The sequence below is a fragment of the Urocampus carinirostris genome, chromosome 20 (assembly GCF_059441175.1).
Source record: "Urocampus carinirostris isolate Australia breed hairy pipefish chromosome 20, RoL_Ucar_1.0, whole genome shotgun sequence".
Lineage (NCBI taxonomy): Eukaryota > Metazoa > Chordata > Actinopteri > Syngnathiformes > Syngnathidae > Urocampus > Urocampus carinirostris.
Window position 1 is genome coordinate 2299428 of NC_142368.1, and position 18923 is coordinate 2318350.

An 18923-nucleotide genomic window follows, 5' to 3' on the forward strand; every position below is an offset into this window, starting at 1 on the left:
AAATGAAGCAAAAAAAGAAAAAAAGAATAGGAAAAAGGAATAAAAAGAAGGATGAAAAAAGAGTGAAAAGGGTGAAATAACGAAAAGAAAAACACAAATACAAAAACAAAAAAGAAAGATAAAAAGAAAAAAAGAAAAAGACAACAAAAAACAAAAGAAAGAAAGAAAAAGGAAAAGTGATAGGAAAAAGGTAAGAAAATAAGGCTGAAAAAAGAGAGAAAAACTTGAAAAAACTAAAAGAAAACGACAAAAATAGAAACAAAAGACAGGAAGAAAAGAGGAAAAGTGATGGGAAAAAGGAAGGGCAAAAACGATGAAAATAGAGAAACACGTGAAAAACACTAAAAGAAAAGACAAAAAAGAAGCAAAAAAAAGAAAAATAGAATAGGAAAAAGGAATAAAAAGAAGGATGAAAAAAGAGTGAAAAGGGTGAAGAAAACGAAAAGAAAAACACATATACAGAAACAAAAAAGAAAGATAAAAAGAAAAAAAGAAAAAGACAACAAAAAACAAAAGAAAGAAAAGTACAAGAGAAGAGTGGGGAAAAAAATGTGAAAAAAATAAAAAGAAGAGGAAAAAAAGCCCCAAAATGGGAAAAAAGAATAGAGAAAAAAGGAAAGAAACACTGAAAGAGAGAAAAAGTAAATATGAAGGAGAGAAAAAAAGAAAAATTAAAACTTTTTAATTTAGGAAGCCTTGTGAGTAAAATGGCAGCCAATCATGTCATCCTATGTCAAATAAATGATCATTTCTCAACCTTGATAGATCGTAGATTTGTTTCTTATTCTTTTAATCAATATTGCTCTCGTTTGACCTCCAGGAGGCGTTCAATGGCACACTGTCCCTTTAATAGAGGATCGCTTCATTTTGACCTCGCTGCAGTTACAAAAACGACCGCAAGAGGGCGCAGCGAGCTCCAATAACACTGCACAGAAGCTGCTGCTGATCCGCAGACAAAAGAGGGTCGAGGAAATGTTCGAGGGAGGGGGGACTTAAGCATTTTGCGCCCAATGTGACGCGTTTTTTCATCCAAATAAACAACCTATAACGATAAAATGCCCCCAAAACGTCATATTTCCGACCAAATGTCTCCCTGATCTCTTCCCAAGTCTGGTTTCAAACGCTTATCTCCATTCACCTTGAGATAAAGAGCGCGAGCGTCCAAATTGGCCCCGCCTCCCCCCCCGGGGTGGGCGGAGCTAAGCCCGCCTTTGCCTGCCCGGCTGGCGTGCGTAAAACAGTGCAGCCGTCCACGCTGCGTCTCAGAGGACGGTTTGTGCTCCCCACGTCCATGAGCGCTCCACATCTGCTCTCTGCAACGTCTGCCGCTGGTCCACGCGTGAACGAGACACTCAGTCCCAGGTAGGCGCTTTGACGCACGGGCGGCGGGTTTTTACGCACGGACGCTGCGTTTTGACGCACGGGGGTTCAGAACGGGAATCGAAGACAAAAAAAAGGGAAAGTGCTCGTGGCTGTAGGTGGGCTTGAGTGTCTTCAGGTAGAGGAAGGAATTTAAGGAGTTTTTTTTTTATTGATTGCATTTGTCACTCCACGCAGGTTTCCCGAGCGTGGGGCAAGAAAGAGATGCCGGCGATTGTGAGTAAAAACTCCGACATGGAGTTCGACTCTTTGCAACCGTGCTTTTACCCGGACGAGGACGACTTCTACTTTTGCGGTCCCGACTCGGCGCCACCGGGGGAGGACATCTGGAAGAAATTCGAGTTGCTGCCCACCCCGCCCCTTTCCCCGAGCCGCACCGCGCTGCCCGGGGAGGCAGCCGCGGCAGCCTCCCCGGAGGCGGACCTCCTAGGGTTCGGTTTAGGGGACCCATTGGACTGGGCATCGGAGCTTCTGCTCCTGCCCGAAGACGACATCTGGGGCGCGTCCGACGATATGGATCTGTTCGGTTCCGCTTTGGATACGAGCAACCCGAACAGCATTGTCCTCCAGGACTGTATGTGGAGCGGATTCTCAGCCCGGGAGAAACTGGAGCGGGCGGTCACGGAGAAACTCGGAAAGGCCATCACGATAGTCCCCGCAGCGCCGCGGGAACCGGTGGCGGTTCCGATCGCTGCGCCCTGCCGGAACGCGTGCGTCAAAGCGCAGGACGCGGCGAGTTGCGACGCCGCGGCGGAGTGCGTGGACCCCGCCGTAGTCTTCCCCTTCCCGCTCCACAAGAAAAGCTGCTGCGCGGAGGACTCGAACCTCAGCAACGGCGCGTCGCAGCGCCACGGGACCGCCCACAGCGACTCCGGTAAGAGCGCGCTAGCGTGTCAACAAACGTCTTTGTCCCGGGTTCGAGCGCGAGCGCAACAAAAGCGCACTGTGTGAATGATTTGTTCATATGACTGGCTGGCAATCGGATTACGCACGCTGAAGTAGCACGGTCCGCTGGATTTATGTAATCGGACGCCTCTTTCCGGCAGATGGCGGCAAAACCGGGAATTGTATATATATTATTTATAAAGAGACACACATAAAAAAATCACTATTTTTACCACACGTATATATAATATGTTGACCTGGAGAGGGATGGGCGCTACCAGGCTGTACTTGCCCAAGACACACCGCAGGAAATGGTGCCCCTGCTACCAACCAATATACAATATATTACACCACAAACGTGCAATGACGTCATTCCAGAGCCGTAACAAAACATGTTGACGCTGCACTGCTGTGCAAAAGGATGGCACGAGATAGGAAGTGGCAAGGAGGGGGGGGCAGCACAAAGAGTTGCGCCAAAAAAGGAGGAGTGGCCACTCCTTTTCTCTTGTTTTTGTGTGTTTTTTTTTAAAACAAGCGCTCCCTGCCGACAGCTGCCCGCTTGGCAGCTTGAGTGTGTGTGGGGGGGTGTACGATCTGATTTCCGAGTCTTAAGCGCGAACGGCAAATTTTCGATCCCGCGCTCAATACAATTACAGGGACGTCCCCGGACTTCTGATTAAAAATGTGAGTGCGTCTCAGGAGGCGGCCATGTTGCCACTTCGTGTTGACTGGCCAATCACGGCTAACCTTTAAGAATATCGCAGGAAAACAAAAGGCAAAACCGAGTGTGGTCTCGAGAAACCGCGGTTTAACCTTTCCGTCGACTGGAGATGACATCACTCGGTCCAGCCAATCAGAGCTCAGCTCAGTCACATGACCCAAATCGGGAAAAAGCAAAATTGTAATCGGTCGTGAACGCCTTATCCCGTGACACAAAAGCGATGCCATGATGTGTCGCAACTGTGATGTCATACTTGTCGACCGGAGATGACATCACTTGGTCCAGCAAATCGCAGCTCACGTTTCCAATAAAAGGCTAACTCGTAATCGATCGTGAGCAACCATGACTCAAAATCGGCATTCGTGGAATACTTATAATGTGTAAAATAACCCCTGTTGATATCAGTCTCAGAAGATGGCCATTTTGTCACTTCATGTCATCGCCTATTGGTCCTTTGATTTTTGCATTTTGGAGATGGAATATGAGCTTGCTCTGTCCACTCCACGCATCGGCCCGGTATTGCAGTACCTCCGGGAACGGTGCATTCGCAATGATCGCAGCAAGGCTTTAGGGCTAGGACCTTAGCTTGGCCTTTTGGCTGAGAGTAAGTGTCCCGGCTCCTAGGCTTTGTAGCGTATTATGAACTGACCGATAACGGATAATGGATAATGAATAACGAAGATAGATCAATAACCCTTAAAAACCCCCAAACCCCATCACCATATCCGGCTAATCACAGCTCAGCTTACAGAACATCACATGACCCAACTCTGGGGAAAAGCAAAATTGTGATTGGTTGTGAGCAACCATGATGCCATTTTCATGTCAAAATCAAGTGGCTAAAAACTAAAACCATGATTGGTTGTGAAGAACTGTGATGTTATCTCTCTGTGGCAAAATGGCTACGTACACTACACCACCATGATGCTACCACCCCCATGCTTCACAGTAGGATACAAACAGCTGTTTTTTCTGCTTATTTGATAGACTAATAACATAAATACAGAGTTTTTGATTTCTTTCTCGCCGTGTCTGACAAGGCACTTCACCGACGGCATTAGCCGTAGCGGCTTAGCTAGCTTAGCCCGTCTCCGTCAAAGGTCAAAGTCGGGCTCCGGCGGCGACCGGAGGCTGACTTCTTCCAGCTAGCCGGGCCCCGACTGAGCCGATTAAAAGTGGCGGGAAGAGGGACTACGCTAGTGCGGCGGATTAGCCGAGTAGTGACTGACGCTAAGCGCTAAGTCGCGTATGACTAATGACGCTATCCGTTTTGCTTCCCCAGAAGAAGACGAGGACGATGATGATGATGAGGAGGAGGAGGAAGAGGAGGACGAAGACGATGACGACGACGAGGAAGAAGACGATGAAGAGATCGACGTGGTCACGGTGGAAAAACGGCGTTGCACGATGAGCAGAACGGTGTCGGTTTCAAGAAGTCAAGACCAGCGAGGGGCCGGAGCCGCGGCCGGTCGCTTCGTTAGCCGAGCCCCCCAGGAACTCATCCTGAAACGGAGCTCGGTGCACCAACAGCAACACAACTACGCCGCGCCCTCGCCGTACGCCTCCGACGACGACCCGGCCCCGCCCTCGAAAAAACGAGCCCCCGACTCCGGTCGGCCCGGGGGCAGGACCGCCTCCAGGCGTCCGGCGGGCGATACCAGCCCCCGCGGGGGCTCCGACTCGGAAGACAGCGAACGCCGGCGCAACCACAACATCCTAGAACGCCAACGCCGTAACGACCTGCGTTCCAGCTTCCTGACCTTGAGGGACCACGTCCCGGAACTGGCCCACAACGAGAAGGCGGCCAAAGTCCTGATCCTCAAAAAAGCCACCGAATACGTGGGGTCCCTGGACCGGGAGGAGCGCCGGCTCCAGCTGGAGAAGGACCGACTCCAAACCCGAAGGCACCAGCTCATGCGCCGGCTGGAGCTAGCAAGAACTCGCTAAAAACCACAAAAAACACCAGACCCTGCTTCTAAACGGGTCCACCCTGACTCGGCCCCGCCCACTTAAGCACAGACAAACACCTCGAAAGGGGGCGGTGCTTACCGGGAAGACTGTCACTGCCGCCACTTTTTTTGCACATTTGTTGACGTTAAGAATGTTCAGAGTTCGTTTTTTTTCCAATCCAGTCGCTTCGAGGAACAAGAGGATTTTTTTTTTTTGATATATATCAACTTTTTTCTATTACTCGTATCGGTTTTTTGTACTCACTGTGACACCAGCCTGGGACCGGGAGGGCACTTTTTAGGGGAGCGCGCCACTTTTTTTGCTTTTTTTACGAGCGCGACTCTTTGTTTGCCTTCGCCACTGCAAAACAAAAAAAAAATCGGACACATTTTTACGCAAAAACTCGATGGTGACGATGCCACTACGAGGTTCTCTTTCACTCCTCGATCACACTGGTGCTCCAACCAATGGATGTATGCCTGTGCACCTTTTCTAGCAGAAACTTTTGTATATACAGTGGATAGCAAAAGTCTACACCCCCACCCCCTGTTACCCCGGTGACCCTGACCCTTTTGTTCAATCCCTACGTTTTTGTCATGTTAAAAAAACCTTTTATTACGACGTTTATGTGAACTACGATGTGCAAAACAAAAGAAAAAATGGTTTGCAAAAGTGTGCATCCCCTCTAAAAGTGCATCTAAATGAACCATAAATAAAAGTATAGATCTTTTAGTAAGCTATCCCTGACATTTTTGGTGTTAACTTAGTTGTTAAAAGTCATGGGAGGGGTCAAAAAGGCTTTCCATATTTTAGAAAACACTACATCATTAAAATGAGCATGTTAGGTTGGTAAAATGCTAGCTGTTAACGGTTGTTGAGTGTATTTCTGGACATTTTCCATAAAATCATTCCAAAATCAACGTATTATTAGCATCAACATAATTTTTGAACAGCCCGAAAAATGCTTTACCTTCGATGATGTATAATTTTTACCATTGTTGTTAGCTAAGATATTAGCAGTAACTCTAAAGAAGCTGGAAGAAGTTCTGGCAAGTAAATGTGGTTCAATATGTTTTAGGACACAATGTTTTACTCAAAATCATACAAAACGGACCCTCAAGAGCATATCATTTGAGCTAACGTCGTTTTTCAACACACACAAAAAATGCTACGGCTACATTGGTGTGTATAAAGGGTTTCTAAAATGCTAACCGTAATGCTAACAGTAACTTTAAAACAAGTAGAGAATGTTTAAAAGTTTTGGCTTCAAAATTTTGCTCATAATTGTGCAAAAATCCACCTTTAAAAACATATATTATTATTATTATATATATCGAGTTGCTCAAATGATAGCGGCCATTTTAAAACAAGATGTTTAATACATTATTGGAGACGATATTTTGATTAAAATTATCCCAAAAACCTTCAAACACGTATATTTAGCGACAACGTCGTTTAACGAGTTGCTTTAGCGGATAGGTTGGTTGGCTAAAATGCTAGCGCTACTTTTAAAGAAGGCAAAGGCTGTTTGATAAATTTTTGGACATAATAATTTGTTCAAAATGATTCCAAAATGACACAAAATCAAGCTAATGTATTTTTTCAACGCCCCAAACAAAATCATACAAAACAACATCGTAAAAACCTATCGCTAGCATTAGCATCTTTTTTCAACACCTCAAAAAAGGCTAAAGCTACGGTGATGTGTATTTTTTTTCTACATGGAAACAAGTCTGGTTACTAAAGTACCAATTGGAGGAAATTTTAGCAAGGAAATGTATTTTTGGTATATGGTATTTTGTTCAAAATCCTACCAAATCAACATATATTTAACACAGACGTTTTGTTTTAACACTCAACAAAATGCCAAGGCTAAAAGTGACATATTTTCTACCCGGGACCATGTATGGTTGCTAATATGCTAACTAAAGGAAATTTTAGCAAGTAAACACTATATTTTTGGACATTGTATTTTGCTCAAAATCTACATAAAATTAGCGCTAACGGGTTTTTCCGACACTCAAGAAAACGCTAAAGCTACAGCGCTAAATATTTTTCTCTACCAAGTAAGGTGGATAAAAGGAGGAAATTTTAGCAAGTAAAGACTGTTTAGTATATATTTTTTGACACATTTAGCTCAAAAGCGTTTGATTAGCGCTAGCGTCTTTTTTAAGCACCCTCGAAAAATGCTATCACTATAGCGAACAGTTTTTGGTTGCTAAAATGCTAGCCTGAGGCAAAAACGCATAATTAGCGCTAGCATCTCCCAAAAATAAAACGCTAAAGCTAAAATACTAGTCCAAACCGAGTCTATAGTCGAAATCGAAAACCGACTCGAATTGATCCCGAATAATGTCGACGTCTAAACCCGTCAGCGGCACAGAACGTGTTTTCGAAAATCCCCCAAATCTCACTCACCGAGTCCGATTCCCGAAACAGCCTAGCCGACTCCAAACCTTGATGTCCTGCACACGAAAGAGACCATCTGTTAGGGGGGTGCACACTTACGCAACACCTCAGTTCATTGTTGACGCCGCAAAAACGCTGCAATCGAAAAAAGGGGCGTCGATCTTTTTGTTTTTTCTCCAATTCACAAACGGTGTACAGACAAAACTACACTCAGATCTGCCTTTTTTTAATACAATATATTGTTTTTTTTTAATATCTACATGTCAGGAAGCTGCCAATAATAACTGGACTGGAACTTTATATACTGTACCTTTAAAAAGTACTGTAAGGCCTCATTTTTCGAGCGTCACTTTGTAATATAACAGTATATTGCTTTTTTTTGTGTTTTTTTTTGGGTCCCTCCCCCTTCTTTATTTCCCCTTTGTATGGTATCGTTTTACTAATTCTACACAGCTTTTTTTCGTGTGATACATACTAAATTTGATACTTATATTTTCGTATGAAAATGAGTTGTCGGTAGATATCACTTATCTCTTTTTATCTTCTCGGAAAACTTTTTGTACAGCGGAAAAATCATGTTTTATTATGTACTCTCACCCAACCTCTTTATTTTTTTTTCTGTTTGTATTGTATCGGGTGCGTAGTATCAGGTATGGTTATGAGATGGTTACCCACACACACAAACACAGTTTTTTTTTTTAAAAAAATGTACATTTATGAAGTGCTGCAACTCATAGCACTTTGAAATACCTCATTTTGACAAAAATAAATAGACATCATTAAACCGGTATCATGGTGTTTGTGATTTCTGTGACTCCGCCCACTTTCTCTAGCCACGCCTCTCACTTTCAACTCTCACTTTTGCACAACTATACTCTCATACAGACATAATCATGTACGAACACTACTATACTCTCGTCTACAGGCTATTATACTCTCATACACACGCTAAACTACTCTTACACATCCTACTATACTCTTTTACCCACACAACTATGCTTTCACACAAATATTACTATACTTTTGCACAAGTCCTACTACCACATATACACTTCTATTGTCTCCCACAAACATTTTTTTGCTCTCTCAAAAACACTACTATACTCCCACACACAGTTCAACATTGAACTGGGGTCTCTCCCAAAATAGTAGTATGTCCAAGAGAGGATTGTAATGTGTGAGAGAGTATAGTAATGTGTGCATGACAGTATGGTAATATGAGTAAGAAAGTATAGTAGTATGCATATGAGAGTAAAGTCATGTGTTAAAGAATATAGTGATGTGTATGAGAGTAGAGTGGTATGTGTGAGAGAGTACAATGGAAGGAGTCGGAGTATAGTAATATGGAGAGTATAGTAATGTGTGTATGAGCGTGAAGTAATAAAAGGAGAGGGTATAGTAGTGGTCATGAGAGTAAAGCACTCTGCCTGAGAGAGTATATTTGTGTGTATTAGATTATTTTAGTTTGTGTGAGCGAGTATAGTAGTGTGTGTATGATAGTATAGTAATATGAGTGAGAAAGTATTGAAGTATGTGTATAAGAGTAAAGTACTATGTTAGAAAGTATAGTAATGTGTATTAAGGTACAGTGGTACACGTGCGAGTATAGTAATATGGAGAGTAATGTGTGAATGAGAGTGAGAGGGTATAGTGGTGTGTGTATGAGAGTATAGTATTATGCCAGATAATGTATTTTGGTGTTTATGAGGGTAAAGTATTATGGCTGAGAGAGTATACTGGTGTGTATGAAATTGCATTAGTATGTGTGAGAGAGTATAGTAATGTGTGCATGGTATTATAGTAATATGTGTGAGAGTATAGTAGATAGATAGATAGATAGATAGATAGATAGATAGATAGATAGATAGATAGATAGATAGATAGATAGATAGATAGATAGATAGATAGATAGATAGATAGATAGATAGATAGATAGATAGATAGATAGATAGATAGATACTTTATTCATTTGTATAAGTGTAAAGTAATGTGTTAGAGAGTATAGCAATGTGTATGAGCGTATCGTAGTATGTGTGCAAGTATAGTAATATAGAGAGTACAGGAATGTGTGTATAAGAGTAAAGTAGAGGGTATAGTTGTGTGTGTACGAAAGTATAGTATTATACCTGAAAGAGTATATTAATGTGTATGATATCATATTAGTACCTGTAAGAGAGTATAGTAGTGTACGCATGATAATATAGTAATGTGAATGACAGTATAGTAGTACGTGTATGAGAGTAAAGTGTTGGAGAGTATAGAAATGTGTATCAGAGTAGAGTGATATGTGTGACAGTATAGTGAAACATGTGTGAGTATAGTAGTGTTTGTATGAGAGTATAGAAATATGAGTGGGGGAGTATAGCAATGTGTGTATGAGAATTGAGTAATATAAGTCAGAGGGTATAGTTGTGTGTGTGTGAGAGCATAGTATTATGCCAGAGAATGTATATTGTGTGTATGAGATTACATTAGTATGTGTGAGAGAGTATAGTAGTGTGTCCATGATAGTATAGTAATATGAATGAGAGTATAGTAGTATGTGTATGAGAGTAATGTGTTGGAGAGTATAGAAATGTGTATGAGAGTAGAGTGATATGTGTGAGAGTATAGTGAAACGTGTGTGAGTATAGTAGTGTTTGCATGAGAGCATAGTAATATGAGTGGAGGAGTATAGCAATGTGTGTATGAGAAAGAGTAATATAAGTGAGAGGGTATAGTTGTGTGTGTGTGATAGTATAGTATTATGCCAGAGAATGTATATTGTGTGTATGAGATTACATTAGTATGTGTGAGAGTATAGTAGTGTGTGCATGATAGAATAGTAATATCAATGAGAGTATAGTAGTATGTGTATGAGAGTAAAGTGATGTGCTGGAGAGTATAGAAATGTGTATGAGAGTAGAGTGATATGTGTGAGAGTATAGTGAAACGTGTGTGAGTATAGTAGTGTTTGTATGAGAGTATAGTAATATGATTGGGGGAGTATAGCAATGTGTGTATGAGAAAGAATAATATAAGTGAGAGGGTATAGTTGTGTGTGTGTGTATTATGCCAGAGAATGTATATTGTGTGTACGAGATTACATTAGTATGTGTGAGAGTATAGTAGTGTGTGCATGATAGTATAGTAATTCCAATGAGAGTATAGTAGTATGTGTATGAGAGTAAAGTGATGTGCTGGAGAGTATAGAAATGTGTATGAGAGTAGAGTGATATGTGTGAGAGTATAGTGATACGTGTGTGAGTATAGTAGTGTTTGAATGAGAGCATAGTAATATGATTGGGGGAGTATAGCAATGTGTGTATGAGAATTGAGTAATATAAGTGAGAGGGTATAGTTGTGTGTGTGTGATAGTATAGTATTATGCCAGAGAATGTATATTGTGTGTATGAGATTACATTAGTATGTGTGAGAGTATAGTAGTGTGTGCATGATAGTATAGTAATATCAATGAGAGTATAGTAGTATGTGTATGAGAGTAAAGTGATGTGCTGGAGAGTATAGAAATGTGTATGAGAGTAGAGTGATATGTGTGAGAGTATAGTGCAACGTGTGTGAGTATAGTAGTGTTTGTATGAGAGTATAGTAATATGATTGGGGGAGTAAAGCAATGTGTGTATGAGAAAGAATAATATAAGTGAGAGGGTATAGTTGTGTGTGTGTGTATTATGCCAGAGAATGTATATTGTGTGTACGAGATTACATTAGTATGTGTGAGAGTATAGTAGTGTGTGCATGATAGTATAGTTATATCAATGAGAGTATAGTAGTATGTGTATGAGAGTAAAGTGATGTGCTGGAGAGTATAGAAATGTGTATGAGAGTTGAGTGATATGTGTGAGAGTATAGTGCAACGTGTGTGAGTATAGTAGTGTTTGTATGAGAGTATAGTAATATGATTGGGGGAGTATAGCAATGTGTGTATGAGAATTGAGTAATATAAGTGAGAGGGTATAGTTGTGTGTGTGTGATAGTATAGTATTATGCCAGAGAATGTATATTGTGTGTATGAGATTACATTAGTATGTGTGAGAGTATAGTAGTGTGTGCATGATAGTATAGTAATATCAATGAGAGTATAGTAGTATGTGTATGAGAGTAAAGTGATGTGCTGGAGAGTATAGAAATGTGTATGAGAGTAGAGTGATATGTGTGAGAGTATAGTGCAACGTGTGTGAGTAGAGTAGTGTTTGTATGAGAGTATAGTAATATGATTGGGGGAGTATAGCAATGTGTGTATGAGAAAGAATAATATAAGTGAGAGGGTATAGTTGTGTGTGTGTGTATTATGCCAGATAATGTATATTGTGTGTACGAGATTACATTAGTATGTTTGAGAGTATAGTAGTGTGTGCATGATAGTATAGTTATATCAATGAGAGTATAGTAGTATGTGTATGAGAGTAAAGTGATGTGCTGGAGAGTATAGAAATGTGTATGAGAGTTGAGTGATATGTGTGAGAGTATAGTGCAATGTGTGTGAGTATAGTAGTGTTTGTATGAGAGTATAGTAATATGATTGGGGGAGTATAGCAATGTGTGTATGAGAAAGAATAATATAAGTGAGAGGGTATAGTTGTGTGTGTGTGTATTATGCCAGAGAATGTATATTGTGTGTACGAGATTACATTAGTATGTGTGAGAGTATAGTAGTATGTGCATGATAGTATAGTAATATCAATGAGAGTATAGTAGTATATGTATGAGAGTAAAGTGATGTGCTGGAGAGTATAGAAATGTGTATGAGAGTAGAGTGATATGTGTGAGAGTATAGTGCAACGTGTGTGAGTATAGTAGTGTTTGTATGAGAGTATAGTAATATGATTGGGGGAGTATAGCAATGTGTGTATGAGAAAGAATAATATAAGTGAGAGGGTATAGTTGTGTGTGTGTGTATTATGCCAGAGAATGTATATTGTGTGTACGAGATTACATTAGTATGTGTGAGAGTATAGTAGTGTGTGCATGATAGTATAGTAATTCCAATGAGAGTATAGTAGTATGTGTATGAGAGTAAAGTGATGTGCTGGAGAGTATAGAAATGTGTATGAGAGTAGAGTGATATGTGTGAGAGTATAGTGATACGTGTGTGAGTATAGTAGTGTTTGAATGAGAGCATAGTAATATGATTGGGGTAGTATAGCAATGTGTGTATGAGAATTGAGTAATATAAGTGAGAGGGTATAGTTGTGTGTGTGCGAGAGCATAGTATTATGCCAGAGAATGTATACTGTGTGTACGAGATTACATTAGTACGTGAGAGAGAGTACGGTAGTGTTTGTGCATGAATGAGAGTATAACTGCGCACGTGTGAGAGTTTGATAGTATATGGGAGAGCAAGTAGGATTTACACCTCAAGCGGGCTCTCAGACACCCACGCGGCCGCCCACACACACTCCAAGTGCATCCCAAAAACCCTCTCAGTTCCCCCCAACGATGACATTGTTCCCTCCGTCGTCATGGAAACAGGAGCAGCTGCTGAGTGGCCAACACAGAGCCAGGATTTTTTTTTGTTTTGCCCGCGTGCGTCGAGCTATTGTACAAGTGACCACCTCCCGGTCTGTGTGTGGCATATCCCTGCCCACCTGTAGTAGTACTTTTATATTATTGTATTACTGTAGTAGTATTTATGGAGTATTTCATTTTTCTTTTCAGAATCAAAGCAAAATCCTATGTAAGGTCCGTGTTAGTCGTAATTTTGTGTTTCTGTCGTCGTATTTTTCTAGTGAACATATGAAAGGGCAATGAGGACTAGGCTGGCACGAAAACTTGATTTAAAATTAGAGTACCTGATTTACAATTATATATATATATATATTATATATACAAAAATATATTTCCATTATACTTTCACCATTTTTGTTTTTTGTGTCCGATGAATAAGACTAATGGGCCGCATGTGACCCACATGCCATAGTTTGCCAACTCCCGCTTTGGATGCTGTTTACCAACAATCAGCCGCAAGGCTCCGCCCCTACAACGTGGACCGTACCACTCAGGTCCAGGCATGGGGGTGGCAAGCCGGGCCTCTCTGGAGACGGGTGAAAGGGAAATCCGTCGCCACGGGATGTCAATGGGTTATTGGAGCTCTGTAAAGGAATTTTGTTACGTTCGATTTTTCGCCAAGGTTATTCAAGGTGACTGTTGTCCAACTGACGTTTTCTGGCCAAATTTATTCAAGATCAACAGGTTATTATATTTCGATGAACAACATTTCCAAAATGTGTGTACAAAAAGTGTATACAATAGATTATTTCACAACCCATTTTCCCTTATTATATTTTGCTGCGCGCAGCGACTGGGAGAATAGATTTTGCTGTTATTTATACCTCAAATGAACTACACTCGCACGGCCGCGATCCATTATCCCCCATTTTGCAGTATTTCCTGCCTAAAATAAAACACACGCAGTACTTTATTGCCGGGTGAATAAGGCTGTGAGCGGGTGCCGCCAGGCGCCCCTTCGTAAGGCTCCTTGGTTATTTATGATTAAAATGAACTGAACTCGTGAGGCCAAGATCCATTATCCATGATTGGATTCTTCTGCGAGTGGGGCTGTCCCTAGGGGCCACCCAGGTGCCCGCGGGCACCACATCGGAGACCCCCGGTTTAGAGTGCATCCAGAATCTTCAGTTGCATATAATTTTGTTTCCTTCTTTTTTTTTGAAAGGAAATTTCTGTGATGTCAAAAAGAATTGACGATGCTGCGTCTTTAAAGCGGATGCGACCTTTTTGGCTGCGTACGTTTTCAGAAAAGACATTTTTCACCCGTCTCAAGTTTTCGGTCACCCATCCATCCATCCATTATCTGCACTGTTCATCCTCAGTAGGGTCGCGGGGGTGCTGGAGCCCATCCCAGCTATCCTGGGGCAGTGGGAAGGGGAAACCCTGAACTGATTGCCAGCCAATCGCAGGGCGCACTGGGACTGACATTTCGCTCACTCATTCACATCTAGGGACAATTTGAACCGGCCAAATAACCTGACATGCACGTTTTTGGAAAGTGGGGGGAAACCGGAGTGCCCGGAGGAAACCCACCCAAGCACGGGGAGAACATGCAAACTCCACACAGGGGGTTCGATCTCACAACCTCAGAACTGTGTCACACACGTGCTAACAACTGCGCCGCCGTTTTCGGTCACATCATTTGAATTTCCGACGGAAGCAGGCGCTTTAAAGGGGCAGCGCGCGAGGACAGCTTTCTCACTCCGGGCGGAACTCCTTTGGCGGGGTCTCGTCCGTCGGGGAGGACTCAGAAAGACGTACGACTTTGTTTTGGAGTGGAGACGGCTCGGAGACTGAGCCTCTCGGCGGGGGAGTGCAACTGGTGGATTACGTAACAGAGGTCTGCTGTCTGCATGATGCTGCTGGAGTCTGGTGTCTTTGAGAAGTGTGGACACCCCCCCCCCCCCCCCCCCCCCCCCCTCCACGCACACACACACACCACACCCTCGCCTCCCTTCGCCATCTGCCTGATGGCTTATCCTGCTAGGTTACCGGATGAAAACAAATTCACGGACAATAACGTCGTCGTCCGGGAGAAAAAAAAAAAGTGTTTACTTAGGTTCTGTACCCGGCACATGGACTTTCAAGCAAAGTTTTTTTGTCATAGATAGAGAAAACAATGTCAAAACTCTACGAAGATTTCCCTATTGTATTCAAATTAGACCCTGAAATAAGCGTGCGTAACTCCACTAGTGATTCATTTTCGCGCACAAGTGTGCACAATACTGATAGAGACGTAGGAAGAGGATTCCAACGTTTACAACTCTTTCACAACGTCTAAAAAACTACACATTTGCAAATGTTTTTGTGTCAAACTGCTGTTAAGTTTAGAAAGTCTGGATCCGGGCTTGGAGCCAGACTGACTTTTGACATGCCTGATCTAAGTAGTTCAGATTCATTTTAAAGCCCCAGTGCATCGAATATGGCAAACCCATTGTGGTGTAAAAATACTTTATTCATTTAAATAAAACAATACTGATTCAACTAGTGAGTAAAAACACACCTACTATATCCACTATTTTCCACGGTTTCCTTTTCTAGCCATATATGTTGTATTATCATAAAAATGATACATTTTTGTAAATATTTGGCACAATTTGAAGAAGATACCATGTTTCGGCTACGGAAGCCCAGATGACCATTTTGCAAAGCTAGCTGGGGTTGCTTTTAGCATTAACAGAGTCCCGTATTCCCCCGGTTGTCTTTAATTATTTTCCCAAATTTTCCTTCTCTAGCCACTCATGTGAGCCTCTTAGCTACAGGCTACAGCTCACCGCTAGTCACTGTCATTATTGTTAGATGCTCTGGAGTAATTATGAGTTGACACATCCTTAAGTGAAACTCTCCTTTTTTAGTACCTTCTTCTGCTAGCGGCTAATGTTAGTCACCTAGCTCTGACCAACTCCGGCTATTGGCTCTTTTCAGTCGCTAAGAGTGTATTCATGCTTTGGTAGTTCCTAGCAGGGATTAACACCAGCTTTCAAACTTTGCCAAGTCCTGTGATTCAGGCATCTAACACATTTTACCCACAGTTTCCTTCTCTAGCCATCCCTGATAGCCAATTTGCTGTAGGTGAGGTAGCTGTTATTGTAGTTTTTCCTACTTCGTCCTGAAGCATCACTCGCCTTCCGCAGCTGGTTATCAAATCGAACATTGCTTAGTACTGTGATTCACACATTTTCGACTTCTTTATCCACTGCTTCCTTCTCTAACCACTCATGTTAGCCTCTCGGCTGGAGGTTATGACTCACTGCCAGCCACTGTTAGTGTTATAAGCTGCCCCTGCTTCGCCCTTCAGTGTCACTCGCCTCCACAGCTGGTTATCCAAGCGAACATCACTTAGTCCCGTGACGTCTTCCACTTCTTTATCCACGGGTTCCCTCTCTAGCCGCTCATGTTAGGCACTGGAGATTATGGCTGACCACTCTTGGTATAGTAAGCTGCTCCTGCTTCGCCCTTCAGTGTCACACGCCTTCCAGAGCTGCTCATGCTAGCCAAAAGTGAATGAGATCCGCGATTCAGGCCTCATTGACTTTTTACCCCCGCTATTTTCCTCTCTAGCCACTCATGTTAGCCATTTGGCTGCAGGGTGTGGCTATTCCCTAGCCGCTATTGTTATTGTTAGCTGCTCCTGCTGTGTCCTTCAGATTGAATTGCCTTCCACGGCCAAGCCTTGCATGTGATGCTTGCCAAGTTCCATGATGTGGGAATTTTCCACTAGTTTTCCACTGTTTCCTTCTCCAGCCACTCAGGTTCAACACTTGGATTGTGTCATGGGTCCAAGATTAGGCCGGGTACCACACAACAATTTTAATTTCAAGTAGGACAGGCCTCACCCGCAGGGTGTCTGTAAAATAAAGAGATAGCATGTTGGAATAAGGCTGTGTGAACCACTCTTGAATCCGTTTACTGATCTGATTTGGGCGGAAGTGACTCACGCTGTAAAGCACACCGGTGAACAGATACCTCACAAAGGTTCCTACCTCCAAGACAACACATTGAAGCAATACTGAAAATTCCTTTTGGTTTTTGACCATGTACATTAGCAAAACAATAGGCTATGGTTCACCACTAGCCGATATTGTAATTGTGAGCTACTCCTGCTTCATTCTTCTACATTTTTTCTTTTTCTTTTGACTGTTTCTATCTTTAGCCACTCGAGTCAGGTCCTGTGATTCAGGGTCCCAACATTGGACTATATAGGCATTTTCTTAGTAGCTTCTCCCACCCGTTGCTAAAGTCTTTCACCTGCTCTGACCAACCCCAGCTATTGGCTCTTTTCAGCGGCTTCAGCAAGAAAATATGAAAGTAAGCTTCCGATACTTGCCAAACGGTATCCTTCGGGCTTCCGTAGTATGTCCTCTTCTAATTCGAACGTGCCGGCTCTGTTCTAAACTACAATGCTCATTTGCGTGAATTATTACATATTTTCACTTTAAGAATATCTCGATTTTCTTTATCGCAAAACTTGTTTGGCAATTCCTAACAATGGGTGGCGTTGTTGAGATGACCTAATTGTATTCAGGTCTCCCAAGAGTCTTACGAATGCCGACTGATTTCTTGGCTGAGAGGACATTGAATTCCTTCCCCAATGCAGCATACTCCTAAAACCAGCCGGCCTGCATCCCCAAAACTTACGTCTGAAACCGGGACTTAACCAAACATATGGCGAGGGCTCCCCCCCCACCCGATTAAAGCCCACGATGATCCCACCCGGACCGGGCTGGCACGGGTCAGCCTGTCCAGACGCACGCGCTCCTTAATGGGCTTACACACTAGCGTGCATTAAAGCTGTACGGGAGATAAGGCGGCGCGTTTTTGTTTTGGTGACTTCCGAGCGCCACGCCCGAAGACGAGGTCTCTTTTGTCACCCGGTCTCCATTCGGCCCCCCCGTATGGCGCCCACAATGCCCGCTTTTCTCCGGGTACGCGACTGTGCGTGTGTGTAATGTGCCCAACCTCTGCACAAAAGCATGCCCGACACACATTGCCAAGGGACATTGTAGAAGGGGAGGGGGGGACCATCTGTTCAGGGGTCCGGTGTGGCTGTATGGAGGAGCAATCCTGGCACAAGTACGCATAAATATATGAAGAAATACCTTCAGATATATGGATTCAAGATCGTCTTTATAGTCATTAACATCAAAATGACGTTTTCTTTGCAAGCCTGGTGTGCGATGTCGAAAAACTAGGATACAACAAAATTTAATTAAATATGTATATACAAAAAGGAAAAAAATATGTACACATGTTGCGTTCTGTTGTACATCAGGCTTGAGCTGAAAATCACGTATTAATAAATGTATGACGATAATGCAAGTAGTTCATTTGTCGTTTCTTTTGTCATTTATTTATGTTGTCGTGTATTCTGGTATTTATATTTTGTGTATTTTGTCATGTATTTTTTTCGTGTACTATGTCGTGTATTCCGGTATTTATTTTTTGTGTATTTTGGCATTTATTTTGTCCTGTACTTTGTCTTGTATTATGTCATGTATTTTGTCTTGAATTTTTACAAATTTGCTTGCGTATTTTCTTGTGTACATCAAAGTTGTGTTATAAATCACGTAATGCCTAAATATATGACAGTAATTCAAGTAATTCATTCGTGTGGGTATTTTGTCGTTTATTTTTTCATTTATTTTGTAATGTTTTAATCTCAGTATTTGTTTTTTAGTGTATTTTGTCGTGGGTTCCGTCATGTATTTTGTCGCGTATTCTGGTAGTTATTTGTCGTGTATTTTGGCATTTTGTTTTTGTTTTTTAATGTATTATTTGTTTAATTCCGTCATGTACTTTGTCATTTGTTGTGTCATTTATTCTGTATTTTGTTGTGTATTATGTCGTGTATTTTGCTACTTATTTGTCGTGTACTTTGTCATGTATTATGTTGTTTATTTTGATTTTCATTTGTGTATTTTGTTATACATTTTGTCCTGTACTTTGTTCTGTACATATTTTGTCATATCTTTTTCATGTATTTTGTTGTGTGAATTTATTTTGTCATATATCTTATCGAGTACTTAGTTACGCACTTTGTTGGGGTTTTTTTTTTTTAAATGTATTTCGT

At 42.0% G+C, this 18923-nt stretch overlaps 1 protein-coding gene and 1 pseudogene across 1 annotated transcript; both read left to right on the forward strand.

Annotated features, from left to right (window-relative positions):
- Positions 1–1221: 1221 nt before the first annotated feature.
- Positions 1222–8135, forward strand: mycn (MYCN proto-oncogene, bHLH transcription factor). Its single transcript, XM_088325225.1, has 3 exons — positions 1222–1362; positions 1558–2254; positions 4269–8135. Exons 2-3 carry the CDS (start codon positions 1585–1587, stop codon positions 4931–4933), a joined length of 1335 nt encoding a protein of 444 aa, XP_088181351.1. The 5' UTR covers positions 1222–1362; positions 1558–1584; the 3' UTR covers positions 4934–8135.
- On the forward strand, positions 3385–3536 carry LOC148345986 (U2 spliceosomal RNA; annotated as a pseudogene).
- Positions 8136–18923: the final 10788 nt, after the last annotated feature.